Below are 27,742 nucleotides of genomic sequence, written 5' to 3' on the forward strand. Positions count from 1 at the left end.
TTTTAAAAATTCTTAAAGTTGAAACTTACTCTTTTTGTATTTATTCTGAAATATCTACTAAATATTACCAAAATATTAGTTTTTAAAGGATAGTGTTCAAAGAAAAATTAATCTGCCTACTATCTGTAAGAAATAAATGAGCCATTTTTATAAGCTCATTTAAAAAAGTATATGTATCTGCTTTTTTACAATTTGATAGAAAGAAACCAATCTCAAATGTGGCAGGAAAATAAAATGAAAGCACTTATAATACTCTTACTTTACTCTTCTAGGCCATTGATTCCTTTCCATCAAATAGCATTATTCAACACATGTTCATTGATCCTGACATGGTGCTGAGGACTCAAGAATTACCAATGGGCAAGACAGAGTCCTGCCTTCTGGAGTTATATTCTAGTGGAAAGATAGGCAATAAAGAAGTAACAAATACAAAAGGCAATTTCAAATAGTTATAATTCTTCTTTTAAAAAATGCAAAAAGTCTTTGGTTAATGGCGTTGAGAGGGCCAGTTGAAGTCTTGTCAGAAAGCCTTTACTGAGAAGAGGGCATTTGAGCTGTGAATGAGAAGTAGCTGGCCATGGGAGCCAGAAAACAATAAATTTTGCAGAGTGTGGCAAAATTTGGGCCTGTGATAGCTTATGTAGAAGATGCCGATGTTGTTAAAAGTTGTTTACTATTCAGATTAAATTATTATGTTTTTTGTTTTTCAGGTTCAATTCCATGTGACCATTGGGCACACAGCACTGTCTCTTTACACTGACTGCCCCTTCCCCAAATGGATGCACTGGGCTCTAATTGCCTATGCAATCAGCTTCATATTTCTCTTTCTTAACTTCTACGTTCGGACATACAAAGAGCCTAGGAAATCAAAAACTGGAAAAACAGCTGTGAATGGTATTTCAGCAAATGGTGTGAGCAAATCAGAAAAACAACTAGTGATAGAAAATGGAAAAAACCAGAAAAATGGAAAAGCAAAAGGAGAGTAAATTGAACTGGGCCTTAACTGTTGTTGACAGTGAGGAAAAACTCCCATATCATATAAAATTTCAGGGAAAACAGAAGCAAAGGAGAGTTGGGGGTGGGGAGAAAAGACAAATGTGCTCTATATACTAGTAACACTTAGACTGAGTAAAGTGTTCATACCATATCTAGATGTTTTATTTATGAATTTTTTTTAACTTTTTTTTTTTTTTAATTAGCCTTGATGTTCTCCAGACCAAAGCAATCATTATGTGACTTTGGAGATTCTCCCCCTGTTGGCATCCAGTTGTCTAAAGGGTGAGATATTTCATGTATGTTACAGTCACTCATTCTTCGGTCTGAATTTTAGATGATCACAGAAACAATCTTTATGAATTTTTTTAATAAATTGCTAATTATCTTGTCTACTGACTGAAATCAGTTGTGTTACATTTTCTTGTCCAAAACTTGAAATGAAACGTGGATACATTTAAACTTGCGCATTTGAACTCATTTGCTGACCAGAATGGTCAAATCTCTCCACCTCTAGTCAGAGTATACTCTGGTTGTAATTAAATTTTTTAAATCTGCTGATCTCTGTAGAATCTTAGAGGCTTGATGATGATGGTGTTGGTGAAAATAAGAAAGAATTGCAGTAAAATTTTATCTGGTGACTCAGAGATCACCACGACTCAAGGCACAAATCACTGTGGGGAAACAATTTTTTTTTTTTTTTGGATGAAAAGGCAGCATTTGAATACTCCTGTTACTAGCAGAAATATATTATGAAATTTAAGATTATTGTTGGATTGAAACCTGAAACAACTCATGTCTTTATTAGTAACATCATAAGATAGTTACATTTATGTGCTGTTAGAATATTGTTGATTTTTATCAGGCTTTCCTTGTTTTGATTTGTGGCTGTTACTGATTTTTCATATGTGGAAAAATACCTACCTCTTCTGTTGGAAAGAACATTTAAAATTAAATAAATTTTAATTAAAAAATCAAGGAGTCTTCTAATGTAAATTTTAATAACTTTCAAATCCACTAGTATTTTTTTTTGCTTTTATGACAAATAGCATACATCAAACATTTCTGTTAATCTATCCTTCTCTTTCAGTGTGTTTAATTTTGGAGTAACGTTTTCCTTGTGACTAAGTTGCAAGATCTTATTTATTAACTAGGTATGAAGTATAAACCAATTTTGGTGCAATATTCTTGACTCCTTGGTGCTAAAGATTGTTAAATTCAATGCTCGATGTTACAAGGTGTTGTTAATACACAACATGAATAAAAGTGAGAGTAGTCAGAACTATAAAAATAAATTTGCTATTTACAAATGAAGTATTTCATGTAATATAAGTGAACAACTGGAAATAAAGTAGGAAAGAATTTGTACCATATTTTACTACATGGATTAATTTGTTAAGGGATGTTGCAAAGGGATTACTATAAGAAGACAAAATGTGACCAAAAAAAAAAAAAGCATGAATATTTCTAAGTATCTCAACAACATGTCAAAGCTGCATGTATAGGATGTATGCTGTTTGTACAGACTACTTCAGAATATTTTATAAACTATAACATTTATTGTGCATTAAAAATGAATACTTTTCCCCCAAAGGCATGCAGTCATGAGAATTACAGAAAATTTTCAACACATAGTTTGGTCTAAGAGGATTCAACACCTTTGTTTTATTGTTCAGTGTGTAATGACTAGAGATTTGTAAATCTTTGTGAACATTCTGTACTGGTTCCCAAGAGCTCTTCATTCCCTGCTACCTGATTTCAGCACAATAAATATACTTCTGCTATGGGAAAAATGATTTTTTTTGTTAATCAGTTTATTACAATGTAAACTGCTAGGTGTTTATTTGATTTAGTTAATTCTAAATTGCTTTCTGCTGCTAATTTCTTACGTAGAAAAGAAATAAAACTAGAACTTGGGTATTTACAATTGCTGGTAAAAAGCTCACTTTCTATAGTAGCATATTTTTACTTTCAAAATTAGTTGCTTTTGGAAGAGCTTTTGCATTCAGACATAAAACATACCTTTTTTTTCTAAATTATTCTTCTGTAAAGGGGTATGTTCTTGATTCTTCAATTTAAATCATTCAGTTCTTACTATAAGTTTCTTTATAGAAGATTATTTTAAAATGTCATAAATACAGCCTTTTCCAGAGCTTTCATAATCTCTTCTCTGTTATCACAGATATGTTGCATTCCTTATATCTAAAAACTGGTGAATAAAGAGTATGTCTCCTACTTGGTAAAACTTTGTAACTAAAGTAACATTTTCTTATGTAGAAGACAAGGAATTTGTTAAATTCTTGCAATAACTAGAAATACCTGAGACATGAGTTTTCCTCTTTCATAGATGACTGTAGCTCTTTCTCTTTCTTTTGTTACTTTTTCCTTTTTTTGGTAGAAATGGGATTTTACTATGTTGCCCAGGCTGGTCTTGAACACCTTGCCTTAAGCAATCCTCCAGCCTCGGCCTCCCAAGTCTCTGTTACTCTTGATTGTTTTGCTGATGGGAGCTGATGACTAGTTTTAGTTTTGATATTATTAAGTCATTCTCTTTTTCTCTCTTTTGTTATGCATGCTCTTACGGTATTCAAACATATTTTAGCATGGATTATTATGTTTTTACTTTAGAACATGGAATCTAGCAGTGTTTTTTTATTAGGAATATTTTAATTTATAGGCTTGTTTCATATATGCATCTTAGTTACCCTATAAATGAGAAAGAGAACTCAGAGGTATAAGTGATTTTTGTTCTATTATCTATTTGACAAAACAAGTCAGATGCTATATATTAACTATGGAAGCAGAACTTTTGAATCTTTCTCACCTTCAGAATGAGACACCACACTGAGGAGTTCACACTCTCTCAGCTCTTTCCTTGTTATAGCCATAATCTCAGCTGTACTCATAACACCATTCTTACTAAGAAAAAAACAGCTACAGCTATCCAGAATGTATGCTGGCTGGCCTGCTCAGCATGGGTAGCAGATTTCAGCATCCTGCTGGATGGTAAATAGGGCAGCAGAGGTGAGAGACCCTGATACTGAGCTGCGTGCACAGGCACACAGCATCCGAGCAGTAATCATAAAATCTGAAGAAAATCTGTCACCTGCCACTCAGCGTGCAAGTAATTTTGGCAAGTGACCTTAGAAAGCAAGTCATTAGTGGTGTAATTTAGAATCCATGCTTTAGTCTTTGGTATTTTAGGCAGATAATTTCTGAATGACAAAAATATTTGTGAAAAGAAAGAGAACGGGATTCTTCTTCTTCTTCTTCTTTTTTTTTTTTGTAGTATTCTTTTTGCACCAACCTAGTATTTTTGTTTCAAAATACTACAAATCATACAAGTATTAGAAGTTAGTTTTCTTATAAATTACAGAGGGGAAGGCACGGCTGTGAATTGAAAGGCACAGCTCCTTTTGAATTTGTTTTCATAGGAGGCTGTGAATCCTGAAGGAGAATCCTCAAGTACACACTGAAACACTTCACTTAATATCTATTTAATTATAATGCCGCTATCAGAAAGTCACACTGCATTTGAACATCTATACAGAATATGTCCAAATGAGAATATACAGGATATGCCCAAATGAGAAGCCATCCTAAATACAAAAGAAAATCTTGAAAGATTTAAATACTATGGCTATTTCTAAACACATAGGATCTTGAAATTATTATTTCTCAATTTAAATACAACATTGAGTTATAAAGAATAAATATATCATCAGTCCACATACATATTCCATGTCCTCTGTCAGTCTTTAGGTATTCCTGAATCCCTTTTCTGCAATTTTAGAGAAGCCAGTCAAATTGCTCCATTTCTCAGTTGAATTGCATTTTCTTTGAATTTACCATGGGGAAAAAAGGAAAGCATCCAGTTGAAATCCCTTCTTTGTCACTCATGATGCATTACATTTCAACTGAGTTTCTCCTCCCTGTGAGGAAGCTGTTTTAAGAACCAGTCTTTCAAGAATAATGATTAGCTGCTTGGTAATTAGAGGGTGGAGAGATTTTGAGTTTTGTACGATAGATAGCATGTTGGCAACAGTCTCGCCTCACGTTTGAGTGTGGCTTGTGTTCTAATTAATAAAATGGGATCAAATACATTTATAATTTTTATAAGCATATTATATAGTTAGAGTTTATCAGTTGTACCTAATACAGTTGGGTTTCCAATATGCTCTGATTTCAGATCTCAGTGAAAATTTAATAAAGACATCACAAAAGAAAACTGCTCTTCAAAGCTATATTTATTCAACATTTGTTTTTGTTATGCTTGAATTATTACTGCTAGCCCTCATAAAGTGGTATCTAATCTTTCCTCCAGAAATAAAAATAGCAGGGGACCTCATGAGGAAAAAGAGCAGTCAGATGAATTTGGGTAACAAATTTCTAATTTATCATTAAGGTTGAGATTTGGAGTTTACATCTTCAAGTCTACCCTAAATATTAACTACTTCAGATTATCAAGCATCATTTTTGGTTCCTGTACTAGATGTTTATGAGCACTGAATCCATTCCTTTCCCCTTGATACGTTCTTTCTCCTCACCTTTAGTATTACAGAGTCTGGGAAACTTAAAAATCACAAATTTTTAGTTTCTCAAATTCCTATGTGATCCCCTCATAAATTTAGGTTTTCTTAATGTGAGGTACTCGTGAAATTTTCTGTAGTAGAACAATTACATAAATGGGCTCCTACAGACAAAAGTGTTGGAAACAGTTGGATAACACATTCCATTATCTTTGCATCAATTTTATGAATACAGACAGTGCTAATGGTGATGGCACTTATGACAGATGTGGTCATGTGAATTTGAAGCTAAAGACAGGATAGCCTCCTCACTTTTATTCAAGTTATCAATAACTTTATAAGTACCTCATCTTTTGAACTAAAGATTTTCTGCTTGAAATACCTTGAGTGTTACCTATTTCATGTGATGAACCTTCCCTAGCTCAGCATTCAGCATCAAAATTTAATCAAGAAATCAACTTTTAGATATAATACAAGATTGGTTATCTGTTGAGTTTATAGGTAGTGATAACTTCATGACCACTGGGAAATAGGATACTGTTTTCCTTGAAGCAAATAGCTAAACTAACACCTATGGCCACATAGGATGGAAGAGCTATTGAAGACAGTCCTTTGACAGACCAGCTGCTGCACTGCACTATTGTGGTGCCAATAAGAAACAGAGAAAACGTGAGTGGCAGCGTTGTTTCCTGTTGTACTGCAGAGCTTACAGAAAAAGTATTCACTATTTTAAATTATTGGCTCAGGGCAAGGAAAAAATTGCAGACAGCTTCTATGACCCTTTTAAGAGACCCTTTTATGTATCATAACTGCAGACTTGAAATGCTTTAAAACAAAATTCAAAGTTTGCTCCTCTGGGTTGAAGAATTACAACTTGAGTTCACAGCCTCAGTGGTTTCCTATGTGAAATTTGTGGCACTGATCATGACAGGATGGGACCTAAAGGAACAGAGTGGGGATATTTGGGTAGATTTGGATGAACCTGAGAACATGAATCTTTAAATTGCTTTGAATATGCCTGTTCATAAAAGCAGTCTCTCCTCCCTGTCAGATGACATTAGTCCTTTGTTGCTTGAGATTCTATAATGACCTCAACCAAGGTAGTTAGCTTCCAAAGGGATGCTGATCCTCTTTACCCCTGCCTTCTCCCCTTTCAGTGCCATCAGATCTGCAAGGACAATCAGATCACAGCATGCCCCAGGAGAACAAATACAAAATCTATCCTGGGAGGAGGCGGTTAGAATGATAGGATTTGGCTAATTTTCATCTGCATGAATGTATAGGAATAGATTCTCAAGGGTTAAGGCAGGCAGAAACATATCTTTAGAATAAACTGAAATTATTGATATAGTTCTTATATCTAACCAAAAATTCTTATTTTGAGGCCATAGCTCAACAGTGAGGAGCAGCTTTACTGGTGTTTCAGTTTTTTAGCTGAAATAGGGACTCAGTACCAGCCTATATTAAACTCAGATATATGTTAGAAATTCTTAGGAATAACGTGGAGGAGATACTCTAGAGACTTAATGGAGTTAGGAATGTTGGAGAAGATCTACCATGTGTGACCCACCTGACTACCCCCTCTCTAAGTTTGAGAAATCTATTGGTAAGGTCCACAAGCATCCTTGGAAAATTCTGTAGTGGTTACTTTCTATAGATTGGGATGATGACAGAGGGAGGAAGCTTCCCTAAAATGAGTTCCTTAATTTAAATTTCAGTGGGAATTAGAGTATCAGATTGGCAGATGCCAAATGCCAATATTTAAATGCCAGAGACAAAATGGACATGATTATAGTCATAGGCAAAAGAGCCAGAGTTGTTAGAATGGCTTGGCCTGTGGGTGTCTATGGTGGTGGCCAATTTATTATGATGTCCTAAGCACTCAAACAGATGGACTAAGGTCCTTCTTGATTAGTATGACAGACTAAATCTGGTGAACACTGGCCTGACTTGAGTCATTACAATGAGAGACACAGCCCCTCACCAATTCCCTTCATTGGTCCAGTACACAGATCCAGAGCTTTTTAAATTGAGGGAATATTGATTTCCCTTGAAATACTCTGTGATGATTTCGTAGGATATACTATAAATCCTCTTTCCTGCTTTCATCAAAAGGGAAAGGAATTAAACACATTTTGAGAGGATTACTCGGACACCGACTCTGAGCTGATGCTGCTCATTGAGCACCCAAATTGCTACTGTGCTCACCAGTCAAAATGGGGGATTCTAGAGGCCTGGTGATCTGAGCTCATCTTACAGTGACTCAGTGGGTCCTCAAACATACCCTTCCCAGTTCCTGCATGTATAGTTGGATTAGACATACTCAACTCTGGTCGAACTCCCACATTGGCTCCCTATCTCATGGAATGAAGGCCATTATGGTAGGAAGGACCAAGCTGAAGCTCCTAGAATGTCCCTTCTTATTGAAACAATAGACCAAAAGTAGTGCCACATTTCTGGGTTAATGTCAGAGGTTCATGTCACCATCCAAGGTCTGAAAAATTCAGGGGTGATGATTTTTTGTCATACCCCCATTTAACACTCCTGTTTGACCCAAGCAGAAATGGGGGAGTCTTGGGAGACTACTATTATTAACCATGTAACTCCAAATTCAGTGGCTGTTTCAGATGTAGTTAGCTAACTGAAGCAAATAAAATGTTGGCAGCTGACATGCTTCTATGAATCTGCTAAAAGTTTTTCTCCCTTTTAGCAAAGAGATGACAGAAGTCTTTTCTCTCACCTTGTAAAGTAAGCTGTATCTTTGCTATCCTTTTTTTAATTTTAATTTTAATGCATCCAAAGGACTTAATGTCTTTGCTATCTTACCTCAGCTCTCCAGTTTTCTGTAATAATCTAGTCCACAGGAACCTTGTCTGTCTCATCAGGCCATAGGACATCGCTTTGTTCCACTACGATGGTTAGCGACATGCTGACTGGCTGTGACGAGTAGGAAGTGGCAACCATCATAGATTTCTTGGTAAGGAACATGTGTGCCAGAAAGTGGGAGGAAAAAACAAATTATGTAAATTCAAAGGCCATGACATCAATAAAATTTATGGCAGTTGAGCAGTTTATAGCAAGTTGAGATATTTCCTCCTCCATATACAAAGGTGTATATATGTTGTTTCAAAAATCCCATGAGATGGTAATAATCATTTTATCTCTTTAATAGTGGGTAAAAGAAAATTGCTATGAAAATTTTCCACTATTAAAGAGACCCAATGATTGTTACCATCTCACTGGACTTTTGAAACAACAAACACACCTTTAAATGTGCTACTTTGACCCATTTATCAAGTAATCCATAAGATTGCCAGTTCTGAATGGGATCCAGAGCAAGAAAATGATTTGTAACTCTGAACTATTGTGTATGCTACTCTGATATTTGAGATTTAAGATCCAACAGATTAAATGGTGCTTGGAGTATTTGGCAGAAAGCAATCCCATAGGAGGCCCCTGGCAAACCTTGATTTAGAATTACAGCACAATCATTAGAGGTTTTAGAGCAAAGCCATGACCTAGTCTCCAAATAACTATTAAGAAACAGATCTTGTATTGCTTTTAGGCCACGGCAGAGATTTGTGTATACGACCACAGAATATAAAATGGTCACGTAAATAGCTACCCATCATAGTCTAGGTGTTCTGTCATAAACTAGGATATGCACAGCAGCACTCCTTCATCAAGTAGAAAGTCATGAAGGCACAGGTAAGAGGCATGAGCAATGCCTCAGGTGACCATTGCACCTGCTCTTGCTGCATTGCCATTTCTCCCTCAGCCCACACACTTGACCACATGAAAGTTCCTATGAAATGTTAGCTGACTGTGTTTGCACACCTCTGATCCATTTTGCTCTGTTTTGTGCCCTGAAATGCTGAACCATATGGGCTACATCATTTTGGCTCCCTTGCCAGCCGTCTTCCAGTTGGATTCAATGAATAGTAAGTGCCGATGGGAGACCAAAAGTTTCCAGAGTGTGTAGGACACTTCCACGCTCTTCCTACTTTAGTGTTGCATCTCCGACCCTACATACCTTTCTCCACAACCGCAGTCCCTACTGGGAAGCTGCTTCTCTGTTGATCTAATTCTCCCCGAGCTCTGTTTCTTTCCTTGCTCCTCCAGAGAATAATAACAGTATCACACTCATGCTAGTTTTCTTGCACCTCCCATCCCTTGTTTGTTTCTTTTTCCCTGGCTACATCTCTACATGTAATCCCTTTGTTAAAGTCTCTTTATTTAAACTATCTGGGACAAAATCTAATTTATGAGGGGACCCTTGTTGCAAAACTGTAAAAGAAAGTAATTGACCCTGGTTTACAAATTATTCCACAGAATATGCAAACACTGGCTAGAAATGAACTGTGGCAGCATTACAGTTTAAATGTGTGTGGAAGTAAAATCCTGCTGATGAAAGAACTTTGGGCAGTACATCTGATTGCTCCCTTTTCCTAGAAGGAAAACTCCCAGGGTTGTGCATTTATATTAGATTTTAGGTAATGAATAATGATTTGGCTAGATGATCAAGGGTTTGGAAGGAATAAAATTGAGGACTGGTGACAAGGGGTTCTGAGTATGACTTTTTTGTGTTCCATGTAAATGCTCACCAAAGGCACCTACTGCAGAAGAGGCTGTTAATAAACAGAGAGACAGGATAATCTGTTCTATGGATATTAGTCAGCCTCCTTCCTTAGTTTCCCTAACCACCCCATGTTTGCTCACTGGGTTTATAAGCAAAATGGACAAAAGTACAGTGTAGTGTGCTTCATGGTAGCTCTGGGACTTATAAATGTTACCCTATTTGAAAAGGGGTTCTTTGTAGATGTGATTAAGTTAAGGATCTTGAGATGATAACTCTGGGTTCTCTGGGTGGGCCATAGATGCCATTACAAGTGTTCTTATAAGACAGAAATGCTACACCTGGAAAGAGGAGATGGTGATGTGATGACGCAGGCAGAGACTGGGGTGATGACGCTGGGAATGCTGGCAGCCACCAGAAGCTGGAAGAGGCAAGGAGTGGATTCTCCTCTAGACCCTTCGAGGGGAGCACAGCCCAGCCAACACCTTCATTTTGGACTTCTGGTTTCCAGAACTGTAAGAGAATAAATTTCTATTGTTTTAAGCCACTCATTTGGTGTTAATTTGTTATGGCAGCCACAGGAAAATAACCCAAATATTATTTGTATTATTTACAAGAGAGAGGTTTACATGGGCTCAAATGGTATGGACTTCTCAGCAAGGCTGATCTGTCTAGCACCACTGCTGAGTGCCCACCTGCCCACAGTAGAGTCCAATGCTGACCTTGTTATATGGACTTGGAATAGCCAGCCACTTCACTCCCATGAGGAAAAGGGATCAATTCATTCTCACTAGAATGACACTTATTCTGGAATGAATTTATCAGCAATACGTTCCATTTGTAAATTTATTGAATGTGTTATCCAACACCATGGTATGCCACAGAACATTGCCTCATATGCAAAAAAAAAAATGTGTAATAAAATAAATAAGGCAATGGTCTCACATATATGGAATTTGGTTCTTTTTTCATGTATTAGTCAGGGTAGGATAATTACTATAACAACCCCACATTAAAGGACTTAATATAATATGATGGAACACATAGATAATTTTTTAAAATTCTATTTCTGTTTTCACAGTGCACTAGAGGTCAGTAAGGCAGAGTGAAAGGCTCTGTCCACAGTCATTCAGAGATCCCAGGGCTCCCTCCCTCAATTGGTCTTCTGCACTCAGCTGAGGAGGTGGACTTACAGAAGGGTTTCTCAGAGGATTTCATGGAGGAAGTAGGCCATCAATGATCCAGGTTTGGAGGTGATTATCATCAAATTTAACCCATACTCTATTGACAGTAACTCATTCAAATCATTCCATTTAAGAGAAAAGGATGGTGAGAAATGTAATCTAAGTTTGTCTCTGAAGTATGTGGCCTTGAAGTCAGTGAAATGTCTTATTAAATTACATTATGAGCCTAGCTTGCAGACAACAGTTTGAGAGCCAATGATACCTCCCTTCAAGATACAGTATGTGCTCTGAAACCAGCTGCCAATGTATGATGCTCTCTCTCCTCAGGCCAGGATACTTGATCTGGGAACCAAGGGATAGATTAGAGAGCAGATTCTTAGACTATTAATACTATACCTACATGCAATACTTTTTTGTTTTTATCCTTGTGACTTTTTGCTGTGCCAGTTTAGAGATTTTTTAGTACCCAGAGAAAGAAAGTTTCTACTGGAAGATACAATAATGGTTTCACTTAAAGTCAAAATGGCCACCTAGAATTTAGGGATTCTTTTGCCATTCAACAAAGAAGAGAACTACATCCGCTGTGGTGATTCTTGGAGTAAAAAAGAGGTCTATGTCTGAACTAGATCCTCTTTGCTGCTTCCAGGTAATTTACATGGCCAGTGATAAAATTTCATGGATGCCTTTAGTAATCCCAAAGAGACAGTATTACCGAGGCCTTGAATCGTTCAGCAAGGAAGGTTGGGGCTTCTCTACCATGTAAAGAATCCTCTCCAGTTTAAATAACGACTGAGGCAAAAGACAACTGGAATAAGCAGTGGAAAATTAGGTTAACCATACTATTTGTGATTTTGTGACCAGTTGCAAGAACATCTGAGATAGTTTTGCATATTTTTCTCTGCTTTGTGTTTGTGTTTGTGTATATTAACCCAAAATCTTTCCTCTCTCTATTCCTATTTGATATAAGGCATATTACTGATGGTAAAATGTATAGTAGTTTAGCCCTAAGTTTAAAAGATATCAAGGTGGAATTACAACAAAACTAGAGGAGAAATGAACAATATCACTAAGTGGATACAATGAACAGACTTTGGATATTCTCTTTTAGGAGAGCGTGAGCATGTTTTTGTTTATAAAAGGTTCTGTTGTATTATGCAAGGTTGGAGCATGTTGGTTTTGGTCTGGTTTTTCTTTGGAAGACCAAACATAGGCAGAAGACTGTGGATGTTCAGTAGCGGCACAGCAGACTCTGTTCAATATTGTTTAATCCACTTGACATGCATTCCCACTCCTTTCTTAAAACCTCCCACATATCACCTATTGCAAGGTCTAGAGAGCTAAATCTATATTTCCAACCTTCCTTGAAGCTATAGCCTTGGATCTGGTTTATATTCTACCAATGAAATGTACTGGAGTGAGTGGATTTTTTGGAAGGATAAGATAATTCAAATAGCTCAGACAGACTTAACTCTCCCAATAGCTGGATCCCATATTTCATCATTTATCATCAGCTTCATTAGCATGAAGAAGATGTGATGTTATCAGTGATGGTAGCAATGGAAGATGCAGTTTTCTGACCTCTGGACTTTTAAAAAATGTTAAAGAAATGTTTCTCAATGTTGGGTGAGTGCCAAATAATTGGCCTAATTTGGGCATCTACAGATCTTAGCTTAGGCCTAATTCCTACACCTCTACTGTCTTATTTTGCAGGTTTCTTAAGAGCTGATGACAGGTTTTTAATACATGCAGTTTACTTGAGCGTTGCTTCTAGATATCTCCAGTGAATGTGTAAGGGAGTAAGATAGGGAAAGAGGGAATGCCAGTAAAGGATATATTCCAGGCTGGTTATCACTGTGAGTCACTGAAATACGTCTACTAGGAACCCTCTAGGGAACCATAAAGAGACCACGTGGAATCTTGTATCTGGAGGATGAGAGAGATTGGGCATCTATCTACAGATTTCTGTCTCTCATTGATTACTCAGGAACACTATCTGTACCCTCCCCATGATTTCTGCAATATGCCTATTCTTAGGCTACGTAACTCTGAAATAAACAAAAAGAAAAGCAGTAAAAATGAGCTTGAGATGGGACACTCACCGCCAGTGATCACGGAACTATCCATTACAGCATTGAAATGAGCAGCAAGCTGAGGGAATGTGGTTTTAAGCACCAAACACTTAGAGAACTGATTTGACTCTCAAGAACCACTCCCACCTTGGGAGAAAAAAAAAAAAAGATTACGCTTACTCTCTGGCTTGTAGTGTAACCTCTAGTGTGTACAGCTGTTTGCAATATTCTCTAGGTCTAGACACCAAATTCATTGTGTAGTCTACAGAGTCATCCAGGTGCTATTTATTATTAGCTGATGCCCTAGTTCTCAACATAGAAGAGATCTTTCTTTTGTTCAATGACAATATAAGAAGTAAAGCTTAAGTGCTATAATGCTATAGATTTTGCGGATGAGGGAACTGGGAGTTTGTTCTATATACAAGCTTTTTAAACTGCCTTTTTTTGACCCAGCTTTTTATTCCAACAGTTCATTTGTCTGGCATATTCTGGGGCGCCGTGGTGGAAAACTTTGTTGCTGCCTTCTCATTTCAATGCTGTAATGGATAGTTCCGTGATCACTGGTGGTGAGTGTCCCATCTCAAGCTCATTTTTACTGCTTTTCTTTTTGTTTATTTCAGAGTTACGTAGCCTAAGAATAGGCATATTGCAGAAATCATGGGGAGGGTACAGATAGTGTTCCTGAGTAATCAATGAGAGACAGAAATCTGTAGATAGATGCCCAATCTCTCTCATCCTATCCTACAGCTCTGCATAACACTTGATAGCAGTTTCCTCTACTTTGCTGAATGAATTTATAATTTAACTGCCTACTTTCCAGCTTGCAAAAAATTATTGAAATCTTTTATCTGCTGAGGCCCCTTCATATTTTTCCCATTACTGTAGATTTAGACATTTTTGCTAATCTTTGACTATTTTTTTTTTAACAGAGACTTGAGAGTGATAGAAAATAGATGAGCTTAGCCTACCATTTTGAGTCAGAAGGCTCGTCAATGTTCCTTAAAAAGAAAATGTTTTTGAAGCCATCTTTAAAACAATGAGGACTCATTCTGAGCTTTGTCACTGATACAACCTTGAACAATTTACTTAATGTTTCTGGGTTTCTTTCTTTAAATGTAAAATGGGGAAAATAATCTCTAATTCAATTAATATATGAAAATTAAATTTCAAAATGATTACGAAGTATTTAGCAAAGTGTCTACTTCATGGAATTGCTTAATAAATGTGAATTTCTTACATTTTTCTTGCAATCCCCTTAAAAATTCATTTATCCTTAGATATGGTTAAATTGTTTTAATTTCATTTCTTAGTTTATTATGTGGCAGTAATGGGAAAGTTAGGTGGTTTGCAGGATTATTATTCTTTTCAGTCATAGAAAAGAAAAAGAATAACTGCCCTAGGCTATTTTCTTGTCATAAGTGATCCACATATTGTTTTTATATTCTTTCCAAAAAGGGTTATATTCCCCTCCACCAAGAAACAAACTATTCATTACTTATTTACTTCAATATCATGGTTTTCATGTTCCTTTCTATTCACAGCTACAGATTACTTCTAAAATGGTTTTTCTATAGTTACAAAATTACAGACTCTTTCTTGTGAATTGATTGTATTAAGCATTTTTAAGGTAATATAATACATTGTGTATATTTACCACTTAGTAGAGGATTCAATGCCTTGTTAATTTATATAGCCTAGCTAGTTACAGTGATGCTCTGAATTTGGAGCCCCCTTGGAAAATATTTATAACAGCATGTAAACAATAAAATCTCCTTTGCAGAGGGAAATACTTCAGTTATTGAGTTATTGAAACATTAATTGTACCTCTGCAATCCTGATATTGTGGATTGTGATTAATATGCTATAACTTGAATTCAGGCAATGAAAATCACATAGAAAATAGCATGATTTCTTAATCAAGGACTGAGGCACTTCAGAGTTTATTTAATAGCAAAACAAATGTAAAGAACTTTCTAAAGTAGCTCAGATTGCTTTATGTTAGGAATTAATTTGCACCTGTTGTAAGACAATGGTGGGATAGCTCTGGTTAGAATAGCAGGAGAGGTAATCAGATTAAGTGCTCATGGTCAGGCACTGTGATAATAATAGAAATTAATGACTTTAAATCCAGAGGGGCCTGCCATGGATCCCTGGATTAAAGAACATTACTAATACCATGCCCATCCCTGTACACATCTACAAATCTCCTATGGTTTGAATACAAGTGCTTGAAAAATCTTTATTATCATCTAAGCAAAATTAAAGAAAAGTTATTGCAGCTGGGAGTGGTGGCTCATGCTTGTAATCCTAGCAGTTTGGGAGGCAGAGGCGGATGGATCATGAGGTCAGGAGTTCAAGACCAGCCTGGCCGATATGGTGAAACCCCATCTCTACCAAAAATACAAAAGTTAGTGGGACGTGGTGGTGCGCGCCTGTAGTCCCAGCTACTCAGGAAGCTGAGGCAGGAGAATTGTTTGAACCCAGGAGGCGGAGGTTGCATTGAGCCGAGATCGTACCACTGTACTCCAGCCTGGGCAACAGAGCAAGACTCTATCTCAAAAAAAAAAAAAAAAGTTATTGCATTATTGATCTTGCCACATTTTAAAATTTGATTAGAAATCATAATTTTTAAATCAGACTTCATTTTTTAGAGGAGTTTTAGATTCACAGCAAAATTATTCCAAAAATACAGAGAGTCCTAGATACTCACTGCTCTACCACATGCACATCCTACTCCACTATTGACAGCCTGCACCAGAATGGTTCAGGTAGGTACAGTGAACCAATGATCACCCAAAGTTCATAGCTTGCATTAGTGTTCACTCTTGGTGTTGTATATATCCTACAGGTTTTGACAAATGTATGATGTATATCTACTATTATAGTAGCATATAGAATAGTTTCACTGCCTTAAACATCCTCTGTTCTCTGTTTAGTCATCCCTCCCCCCAATCTCTGACAACCACTGACCTTTCTGCTGTCTTCATAGTTACACATTTTCCAGAAGGTCATATAGTTGGAATCATACACTATAAACTTTCAGACTGGCTTCTTTCACTTAGTACTGTGCATTTAAGATTTCTCCATATATTTTTGTATATTGACAGCCTATTTCTCTTTATCATTAAATAATAATTCATTGTCTAGATGCACTACAGTTTATCCATTCCCATACTAAAGAACATCTTGGTTGCTTCCAACTTTCTGTAATTATGAATAAAGTTGCTGTAAACATCTGTGTGCTAGTTTTTGCATGGACATGAGATCCCAACTACTGTGGATAAATATCAAAGAATGTGATTGCTGGTAAGAGTATTATTTAGTTTTGTAAGAAACTACAAACTGTCCTCCAAAGTGGCCATGTCATTTTGCATTCCCACCAGTAATGAATGCGAGTTTTTGTTGCTTCACATCCTTGTCAGCTTTCGGTATATGTTCTAGATTTTGGCCATTCTAATAAATATATAGTGATAGTGTTTTAATTCACATCTCCCTGATGGCATATGATGTGGAACATCTTTTCATTTGTTTATTTGCCATCTCTATCTCTCTTCTTTGATGAGGTGCCCATTCAGGTCTTTTGTCCATGTTTCAACTGGGTTGTTCATTTTGTTTCCTTCCTTCCTTTCTTTGTTCCTTAGTTTGTTCCTTCCTTCCTTCCTTCCTTCATTCTTTCCTCTCTCTCTTTTTTAAAGAGACTGGGTCTTGCTATGTTGCACAGACTGGACTTGAACTCCCGGGCTCAAGCTGGCAATCCTCCTGATTTAGCTTCCCAAGTAGTTGGTACTATATTTGTAGTCACCATGACTGGTTGAGCTGTTTATTTTCTTATTAAGTTTTAAGAGTTCTTTGTAGGCCAGCTGTGGTGGCAAACATCTGTAATCCCAGTGCTTTGGGAGATCAAGGCAGGTGGATGGCTTGGGCTCAGGAGTTTGAGACCAGCCTGGATAGCATGGCAAAACCCTCTCTACAAAAAATACAAAAATTAGGCAGGCATAGTGGTGCATGCCTGTAGTCCCACCTACTGAGGACGCTGACATGGGAGGATCACTGGAGCCTGGGAGGTACTGCTCTCCAGCCTGGGTGACAGAGTGGAATCCTGTCTCAAAACAAAAAAGTTCTGTGTATTTCAAATAACAGTTCTTTATCAAATATGTCCTTTACAAATACTTTCTACCAGCCTCTGGCTTGTCTTATTTTTTTTGGTATATCTTATTTTTGGATTAAGTAATTTTATTCTTTAGGGCATAAATACTGGACAAAATGTATTCCAAAATTGCTGTGTACTTGCTTGATAGAGATAAATTGTGATTTTATAAATATATTAAGTTCTAATAATAGTAATCCTAACAGTAGTAGACCATAACTAAGGCAATGGTACTTGCTTTTCAGAAAAATCAATCATAGACATTTAAAGTTAATCACTTACATTTCTTATGTTTGTCATTTAGTTTCATTTAGACGTTGTTGAATGAATCATTTATATGCCATGAGTGTGTTACAGACCTGACAAGGGAAGAGAAAGGAGGAATTCTTTTTTCTTTTTCTTTCTTTCTTTCTTTTTTTTTTTTTTTTTTTTTTGAGACAGAGTCTCACCCTATCACCCAGGCTGGAGTGCGGTGGCACTATCTTGGCTCACTGCAACCTCCACCTCCAGAGTTCAAGTGATTCTCCTGCCTCGGCCTCCTGAGTAGCTGGGATCTGGCTAATTTTTGTATTTTTAGTAGAGATGGGGTTTTACCATGTTGGTCAGGCTGGTTTTGAACTCCTGACCTCAAATGATCCATCCACCTCATTCTCCCAAAGTGCTAGGATTACAGGCATGACCCACCACATCCGGCCAGGAATTCTTTTCCTAATGAAAAGTTGATGTAGCTTAGTTCATCCCATATTTCATTTTTGTATTTAAAATGCATTTTGGTTTGCCTACTTCTCTATCATAATTGCATGGTCAGGGGACAAGGTTATTGTTTTTTAAATTTTTTTACAAGTATTCATTCTAGTTTTGACTAGATCCTCTGAGTTTATTATAGATGGCAAAATATTTTTAACTAACATCTTCTTTAATTACTACTAGAACCCTGAGCCAAGATAATTCTCATTTACTCTGATACTTGGCAAAGACAGCTACTCTTTACCAATATTCATTTTCTCCTCGTCTCTCTGGCTATGCATTTCCCAGCTCCCTCAAAATAACTGAGGGCTGATCAGTACATGGGAGTAGAAGCAACAGACACTAGTTCCCCCTTGATTCATGAAAGCCCTCTCCACATGAATCTCCATTCTCTTTCCTCTTCCGGAGGTGCAGGTGCATAGTTAAATATGTTGGCTTGTTGACAAGGGTGGGGCCTGGGTTCCAGACTCATCCTTTGGAAGCAAGCTGCCTGTTTTCTAAACTGAACTGAGATTAAAGCAAAAAATAAACTTTTTTTATGATAGTTGTTGATACTTGGGATTCACTGTTACAATAGTTAGCTTACCCTGATTAATGCAAAGTGAAAAAACTAAGTTACGTTGAACAAAGCAGAAGAGAAGAAGGGTACACACAGCAGGTAAAACTGAAAAACAACTACTTGCAGAAATTCAATTACCCATGTTAAAATAGGCCCTGTTGAGTAATAGAGATGGTGATAGTCTCAATTATTTAGGCAAACATTTGCACTATAGGATGAAGAGTCACATCAGATTTAAAAAAAAAAGTTATTACATGCTAGAGTGTCTTTTTGACAAAGGTTGTGAAATCTTTTTCTCATGAAGATACAGATCCCCTTGGAGTGATTAAAGTATACAATGTCATCATATCCAAACCTAAAAAACTATATTCAAAAAGAAATCAGAGGCTAATTTCAGAGACTATGGATAAAAGTGTGATAACTGTATGTGTGGGCCCTGTGTGCCCTTTGTACCACTGAGCCCTGCTCTCCCAGCTATGTACTTTGATTCACTCTTGCGTAGAAGAGGCTTGTGCTTTGATTTTCTCACCCCCATGACTGGTGCTTGTGAGAAGGCTAACCATATATGGACATTTGGTCTATAAAGAAGAAATGGTGATCCAACATGGAACATTTCTTTGGCCACTGCAATCACGTTGGATTGTGCCACAATCTCTGCCACCCATTCAGTGACTCTGCACTGCATTCTATGGTCAGGTGTTCCCTTAGTTGTATAGAGGAAGAAGCATAAGGTTGCAGTTAACAGAATCCAATTGAACATTTTTGAAGATTGTCTGCTTAGTTAGTAACAGTGAGGTGGCAGGACCGTTACAGTATGTGCCAGTATTTAATTAACATTTCCCATTGTCTGTGCTAAGTGATTAAGGAGCATGGGTTCTGGGGTCAGCTGGCTGAGGTCACAGTGCCACATGACCAGTTTAGTTCAGGAAAGGGATCACATTCATTATCCACTGGACTGGAGCCTGTTTTAGGCAGTAGCCTTAGAGACAATTAATAAGCTTGTGATATGCATATAGAAAAAAGTTCTGATTTTCCTATTCATGGGATTTACAGAAAGTAGATCACCCCGAACTAAGGAGACTCTTTATCATTGTGGGTATGGTATATGTGGTATAAGGCAGACATGCAGATCATTTAATGTTTTCCTTATAGATCTACTTAATATTTAATATAAATTAATTTCCTTAAGCTTGGTCCAAAAATACGTTCTTATATACATCGTTACGGTATAAATACTTCTTAAGATACCTGGCCATGGCTATGAAATTGTACTACTGCCTGAAGTTAACCATCCATCTTTCAAAGACTTATTTTTGAACAACTTCAGTGCTGATTAAAGTTACAACCGTTTATGTAACATTTATCCTTCCATATTTAGATTTTATGTCATAAGTTTACTAATTATAACTGAAATTTATATAACTATTTGGGGGACAGTGGTATAATTTTGGAAACAAGACATTTCCTTGTCAAGAAGTAGTGTGCTATGCCTGTAATCCCAGTACTTTGGGAGGCCAAGGTGGGCAGATCACCTGAGGTCAGAAGTTCAAGACCAGCCTGGCCAACATGGCGAAACCCCAGCTCTACTAAAAAATACAAAAATTTTCTGGGTGTGGTGGCGGGTGCCTGCAATCCCAGCTACTTGGGAGGCTGAGGCAGGGAATATTTCTTGAACCCGGGAGGCAGAGGTTGCAGTGAGATGAGATTGGGCCACTGTACTCCAGCCTGGGCAACAGAATGAGGCTCTGTCTCAAAAAAAAAAAAAAAAAAAGTAGTGTACTTATGCCAGAACCTAGATAATATAAAAAGAGCTTTGCCTATCATTTTTGTGGCAATTATACTTTATACCTTCAGAGTACTGTTGAATATATTCATTTAACAAATATTTAAAGAATTTGTTGTACATACCAATTATTGTGCTAGCCTCAGGATGATAATAAATATATCCAAAACTTTGATGAAGCCATTGACTTGTGGGGAAGATTGGCAGAGAAACTAATAATTACACGATAAAAGGTGCTAAAGTCAAGGTCTAGACAAAGGTGAAAAAAAGTCAGAACCACTTCATAAAACCTTATTTATCATTTATAAACAACTTTCATGAATATATATACACATTCATAGTACATTATATATGAATACATGTTCATAATAATACATATTTTTTTTTGCCTAGACATGCATAGATTTGTATTTAACATTTCTCTTGGCCAGTGCAGTCTTAAATGTGACACTATTGGAAACTCTTGGGATAGTATTAACAGAGCATGCGGCTTCCTTATAAACTAATTGAGGCTGAGGCAGGAGGGTAAATTGAGCCCAGGAGTTAAGGCTACAGTGAGCTATGATCATGTCACCGCACTCTAGCCTGGGCAACAGAGCTAGACCTTGTCTCTTAAATTTTTTTTTTTTAATTATCAGGGAACAAACTAGGAATGATTTGACCAAGTTTTTATAGTCGGCCAGAGCCTGAATTAGAATCCAAGTTTTTCTTTATTAGTCTGTATTATTTTTCTTTTGAGACAGAGTCTGTGTCACACAGCCTGGAGTGCAGTGGTTTAACCATGGCTCGCCGCAGCCTCAACCTTGTGGGCTCAATCTGTTCTGCCACCACAGCCTCCCTAGTAACCTGGACCACAGTTCTGCACCACCGTTCCTGCCTAATTTTTATATTTTTTGTAGAGACAGAGTTTCACTATGTTGGCCAGGCTGGTCTTAAACTCCTGACCTTGTGATCCACCTGCCTTAGCCTCCCCAAGTGCTAGGATTACAGGCGTGAGCCACCACACCCAGACTATACTGAATTATTTAACAATTGGAAGCTAATTGTATACGTGGCATATGTCAAAGGAATATAATAATAGGTTCAAAAAAGTGTGTAATTTGTCAGCTTATTTCATCTCTACTGGAAATGAGGTTATAGTTTATAAGAACACAGCACAATTTAAAAGAATATTTAAAATAAGTACAGTGAACTTTTACTATTACAAGTTTTTAGTGTTAATCCTGCAAAGTTAAGGTGTTGATATGGTGCTTGAGAGTGCACTAAATTTTAATTCATTCCTTTAGTATGTAGTTGTCGTAAAATGGTCAAACATCCAGCATATCATAATGCAAGGGTAGATAATAAATGCCTATCAACATTAAGAAAAATGTTAATCATCTTAAAAGAAGAGGTAGTTGAGATCAAGCTGAGCTTAAAATAAGAGCTAGTTGAGACCAACCTGAGCTGACATGTGTTAATTTATGCAATAGTAACTAAATAGATGTTTGACATCTATAAAGGATGAAGACAGAGTTTGCCTTGCTAAGCAAGTTTGGATTCATTGCTGCTAGTTTAAATTGATATTATGGGAATGTTCCCCGGGCATATTGTGATATTACACAATCCACCTAACATCTATATGGGTAGTCTCCCAGTTATTGTTGTACTGTGTTCAAAAAATTTGTTGATCATTAATTTGTCTGTCCTTCCAGCTCAAACAATGTTATACATAAACATAAGCCTCAGGCCTACCCACAGGGCCTATTGAACTTAAAGTTCGCCTGAAATAAAAAAGTTGTATTTTAATCTAGTCTTCAAGTAGAATCAATAGTGTTTTTCTAAGAAAGGCTTTCAGAATTCTAACTCAAATTGCTATTTTGCAGGATGGGGGTTGGAGCGGCTTGGTGCAAAAGTAATTGTGGTTTTTGCCATTACTTTTGCACCAACTTAATATCACAGCTGACACTCCCAACATAATAGAAGCAGGAACCACTCAGTTCCAAGCCAGTACTAATAGCTCTAAAATCTTGGAGCAGGATCATTAAAGGTAAGAATAGGAGATGATGAGGCAGGGAGGAAACAGGTCTGTGGGCGATAAACTCCTCATTGGGTTATAAACCTCCCATCAGATGGCAAGTTCTTTGAGGGAAGAAACAATGTCTTACTTGTCTTGGAATAGGTGTTTAAAGGCTTGAAGTTAGGAAAAAATAGAAGTTTTTGAATGTCTGCTACAAATAGCCTGGTAGCAGCTATAGTCATTGGCATACAATTCATCCCGGGAGTAAAGTGATAGCTTGGATTGCATCTATGAACTAACAGACAAATAAGTGCTACATTTTGGTAAAGCTGCAGATGTTAGAAACAAAATCAGCCTTCTCTGAAAAGTAACAAAGAGTTGGTAAACATTAACTGCTCTTATTACTTCTGAGTACTTGCTATGGCCTTCTCAACACTGCCTCTCTATGTCTATCCCTGCAATTTTGAATTATACCCATAAATTAGCAGCATTTTATTTTTAAAATACCCCAATTAATGAAAAATTTCTTTCAGATCAATAAATATTTATTGTACACCTTCTTCTGTACCTTTTTGGTATAAGATAAAGTTGTAGGAAATAGGTATGATCAGCCAATAAGAGTCAAAACTATTGATTCAGGTAGGAAGGTCTTTTGCTGCAAGTAACAGAAAGCACAATTAATAATAGTTAAATGAATAGTTTTGCTTCTTTTTCCTTATATAATCAGAAGTCTTGAGGTAGAGGACACAAATTTGGTATAGTAGCCATTTTTCTTTTATCAGATTGAAGAATCACATTCATGTAATTACAGGTATGTAATTTTTATCCTTTTTCTCTACAGATTCCATCTTTATTTAAAAATTTGATGTGTTATTCACCGTGGAATTTTTGGAATAATTTTTATACTTTTAACATAATTTATATTAAATTGCATTTTAATTCCATTAAAATATTCATCTTGATTACTCATATTTTTTTTCGTAGCCCCTCACTTCACCTTACTCTTGGCCCTGCCTATTTCAATGACTAAAACAATTCTTGTTAAACACATGTACATTGGCTTTCTTCTGAACCCAACCCTTAAATTACTTTTCAGTGCTCTGAAGCTTCAGAATGAGGGACGATATGTCAGAAACAAAAGCAAAAAAACAAACAAATTGGAGTTTGTGTTTTCAACCCTTAGAAGTGAGAATGGAAGAACCAAAGTATCTTTAAACTGTTATGTACTGGGTATCATGCAATGTGGCTGCATGGAATGACTTACTAACCCTGTGGCTCCTAACCCTGGCTTCACCCGTTAGAAGCTATGAGCCAATTAGCAAATCAAAAATCCTCTATTGGCAGCAGTTTCTTCACATATAAAGCAAAGGTAATAAAATCTGCCTTACCTATCTCTCCAAGTTGCTACAAAAATCTAGTGAGATCAAAAGTGTGAAAAGGCTTTTTAAAACATAAAAGTATGGAAGAGCTTTGTAAACTGTAAAGCACCCACTGAGGAGGTCAGGTAGGGCAGAATAAACATGAACAAAGAATCAGTTTCACAGAATGTTAGCTATAAACCAGACCAGCCCTCTTATTCTGATGGTGCAGAAAGTGAGAACAGGGAATCCACATCTCTCACCTAGACTCAGACAAGTAAACAGTGGCAGAGATGGAGCAAGGCATAGGCCTCCTGAGCCCAGGCCAGGGCCACGGCTCTTCCTCTTACTCAAATTTATTATCTCTAAATCATCAGGTTCAGAGTATAATCTGGACAGCTTCTACCAGGACAGGTTCTTTCTTCTAGAAGAAAGAGATTTTTATATCTTTTGTGGAAAAGGAAAATAATAGGTACACAGAGAGAGGAAGGAGGTAGGAAATCTAGATGATCTGTTTCTGAGGTGTAGCTAATTTGGACTGGGACTAGCAAAACTGGCATTTCCAGGCTCCCATCTCAAGGTGTGGCTACACAGACAAACCACAATGAGTTAGACTGACCAGGTTTTTCAATTGTTGTTGGTTATGCCTGCGGTACATAGACACTAGTTTAACAGGAAAACTCTGATGTAAGAGTTAGTAATTTCTGTTTACAAATAAATAATCTGAAAAGATTATTCACATTAAAATAATGTGGCTCTCATAGAACAATAATTTACTTTAGAAACTAAAGAAAAATACCTAGAAAAAGAACCCACCCACCCTCCTGTTTTTGATAATAAAATTGTTTCTCTAAATTTCTCCATTCTGATGAAACTAAAACTTTTGCAAAGCCCCACCCAATTCCTCATTGCAATGCCTGATTCATCAACCTAATTATTAGTTTTTACACATTACAACTTACTCTCTAATGGCACAAATATGAGAGTTTTATTGACATTAGTCTTGAATAGCAAAAAAAAATTATAAAAGTTAAGAGTAAGAGAAACAAAATTCAGTTAAAGAGTCGTGTATTAGAACACAAATAAATAGTAAAAAATTAAACATAAATGACCGCATCTCTTTTGTGAGCAGCAGTAATTTTTAAAGAAATGAAGTTCTCTGCATCTTGTCTAAGTCATTCCTAAAATCTCATTTTTCCTTGAAAGTATTTATAACATTGCTGAAAAATCACTCAAACTGTTCTCTGGTTGGCAAAACCACTCAGCTTGTTTCTGCTGGACTTCATCCAAAAGATGAATGAAATTCTCGGGATTTGTTTTGTATAATTATGCCAAGCCTCCAGCAAAATTACATCACCTTAACACTGCCAGATTTCCTAAAGCCTGCCTACTCCTCCTGAAAATATTAGGAATCCTACTCAAATTGTTGTGTCACAGATTAGTTGCCACTATTCTTCATTCCTGGAAAGGGTGGGTCCACCCTATTTGAAGGGAAGCGTTGGGATCTATACTACCTCTGCTGAATAGTCTCTTCAAAATTAAAGAGATATGTGCACATCTTTTTCAGTCCTAAGATGGGAATTTAAACACACATGCACACACACACAGGCACACACAAACATTTCCATAGTATATACTTTCTGAAAATGTAGGCTTACATGATTGCTACAGTCCTGTGTAAATGAATAGAGGATGTCCAGTGTAATGACAACATTTTTCTTTTCCTAAGAGCTTGGGAATCTAAAGCAAGAAAACTGTCATTTTGTGGAACAAATATTTAAGCCAGAATTCATACTATGTTGTTGATGGTAGTAATCTTTGGACGCCATAATGAGTAAAAGAGGAGGAAGGAAATATCCAACAAACCAAGTGCACCTGAGATTCTAGCTTTTGCCTGGTTACCCAATTCAATGCTGGATTTAAGATTTGTTTAAAAGAATTTCCCTTTATAGAATTCTAAATACAAAGATTGGATTTATTGGATATGTTCTCTACATTTTCTGTCCCCATTTTCATCATTTTTATCTCTTCCTTTTCCCCTTATTGTATTTTAGGTAAAGACAATGAAATCTCATCTTAATTGCTTCCACTGTGGGTTTTTTTTTTTTAATTTTTAACTCTAGGTATGAGTTACATAGGCAGTTCCCCAAACATTTTGGTGCCAGGGACTGGATTTATGGAAGACAATTTTTCTATGGTGAGTGAGGAAGGATGATTTTGTGATTAAACTGTTCCACCTTAGATCATTAGGCGTTAGTTAGATTCTCATAAGAAGAGTGCAACCTAGATCCCTCACACATGCAGTTCACAATAGGGTTCCTGCTCCTATGAGACTCTAATTAATGTCACCACTGAGGTGACAGAAGGTGGAGCTCAGGTGGTAATGTTTGCTTACCCACTGCTCACCTCCTGCTGTGCAGCCTGGTTCCTAGCAGACCATGAACCAAATTGGTACAGGTTCATGTCCTGGGGGTTGGGGACCCTTGATTTACATAACTGAATGCATCCATTTTAAGTGTGCAGTTGGCTCCAAGGGACTGGTGATTTGCTTTGTCAATGCAGATTAAGTTTGTCTTTTCTAGAGTTTCATATAAATAAAATAATGTATTTTGTACTCATTTGTATCTACCTTCTTTTGCATAGCATAATGTTTTTGAGTTATCTATATTGTTATGTAACACTAACTTGTTCCTTTTTATTGTTGAATAGCATTTTGTTATGTGGACATAAGCACAGTTTGTTTATTTGTTGACCTGTCATGGACATTTGGATTATATTATGGTTTCAATGAGATTTATCCCTATCAAAATTCATGTTGAAATTTACTTGTCAATATAGTGGTGTTGGGAGGTGGTTCCTTGCAGAGGTGATTAGGTCATTAAAATAGATTAACACTTTTCTCATGAGACTGGGTTAGTTCTTGTGAGAATGGATTAGTTTCCACAAAAGCATGTTGTTATAAAGGCTGCTCCTCCTGTTTGGTCCCTTTTGCACATGCCCACTAACCTTTCTGCTTTTAACAAATGCTGCTGGCACAACTAAATATTTACTTGAGGAAAAAATGAAAAATTATTCTTATCTCACATAATATACAAAAATTAATTGTAAATATAGATGTATAGTTTAAAAAGAAAACATTGGAGAAAGTCTTTGTGATCTTTTGGTATGGAAAGATTTTCTATACAGAACACAAAAAGCATTAAACATAGAAGAAAAAATTAATAAAATGAACTTTATCAAAATCAAAAACTATTGCTCTTTGAATGCTACAGACTGAGGGAAATATTTGCAACACATATATCTGACAAAAAGTTTGTATTCAAATTTTTTACAAAACACTACTTAATACTAAGATGATAAGCAATCCAATTAAAAAACTGGCAAAATATTTGAACATTTTACAAAAGAAGCACATGAAAGAAGTGCAGTATTGTTAACATCAGGGAAACACAAATTAAAACCAATATGAGATACCCATTAGTTATTCTAATGCAGGAGTCCCCAAACTATGGCCCGTGGGCCGCATGCGGCCCCCTTAGGGGGCCTATGTTTTCTTTTAAAATTATACTTCCACAGTTTATTCACAATTAATTTTTATGTATCATGTGAGATAAGAATAATTTTTCATTTTTTCCTCACGTGAATATTTAGTTGTGCCAGCAGCATTTGTTAAGAAGACTCCATCTTCTCTATTTATTTAATTAGAACCTAGGATACAAAAATAATTGAACATATACATGTGAATTTCTTACCGGCCTCTATTTTATTCTATTGATCCAAATGTTAATCTTTACATCC

The 27,742-nt window shown here is 36.5% G+C and overlaps 2 protein-coding genes across 6 annotated transcripts in view; one reads left to right on the forward strand and one right to left on the reverse strand.

The window, feature by feature from the left end:
• Positions 1-2,789, forward strand: part of ELOVL4 (ELOVL fatty acid elongase 4) — a 31,369-nt gene extending 28,580 nt beyond the window's left edge. The window contains exon 6 of the mRNA XM_003923263.4: positions 711-2,789. Within this exon, the coding sequence (XP_003923312.1) occupies positions 711-986 (276 nt within the window). The 3' untranslated portion in view covers positions 987-2,789. The remainder of the gene's footprint in view (positions 1-710) is intronic.
• Positions 1-27,742, reverse strand: part of LOC141584314 (uncharacterized) — a 224,131-nt gene that overhangs the window by 1,535 nt on the left and 194,854 nt on the right. For 4 of the 5 annotated variants that reach the window (XR_012517291.1, XR_012517293.1, XR_012517290.1 and 1 more), the window contains one exon: positions 8,349-10,611. The gene's annotated coding sequence lies outside the window, so the exon portion shown is untranslated. Of the gene's footprint in view, positions 1-2,860; positions 10,612-27,742 lie in introns of those variants that run through there. The other variant, XM_074398028.1, reaches the window with a different exon arrangement.

Source organism: Saimiri boliviensis, chromosome 4 (genome assembly GCF_048565385.1).
Source record: "Saimiri boliviensis isolate mSaiBol1 chromosome 4, mSaiBol1.pri, whole genome shotgun sequence".
Classification (NCBI taxonomy): domain Eukaryota; kingdom Metazoa; phylum Chordata; class Mammalia; order Primates; family Cebidae; genus Saimiri; species Saimiri boliviensis.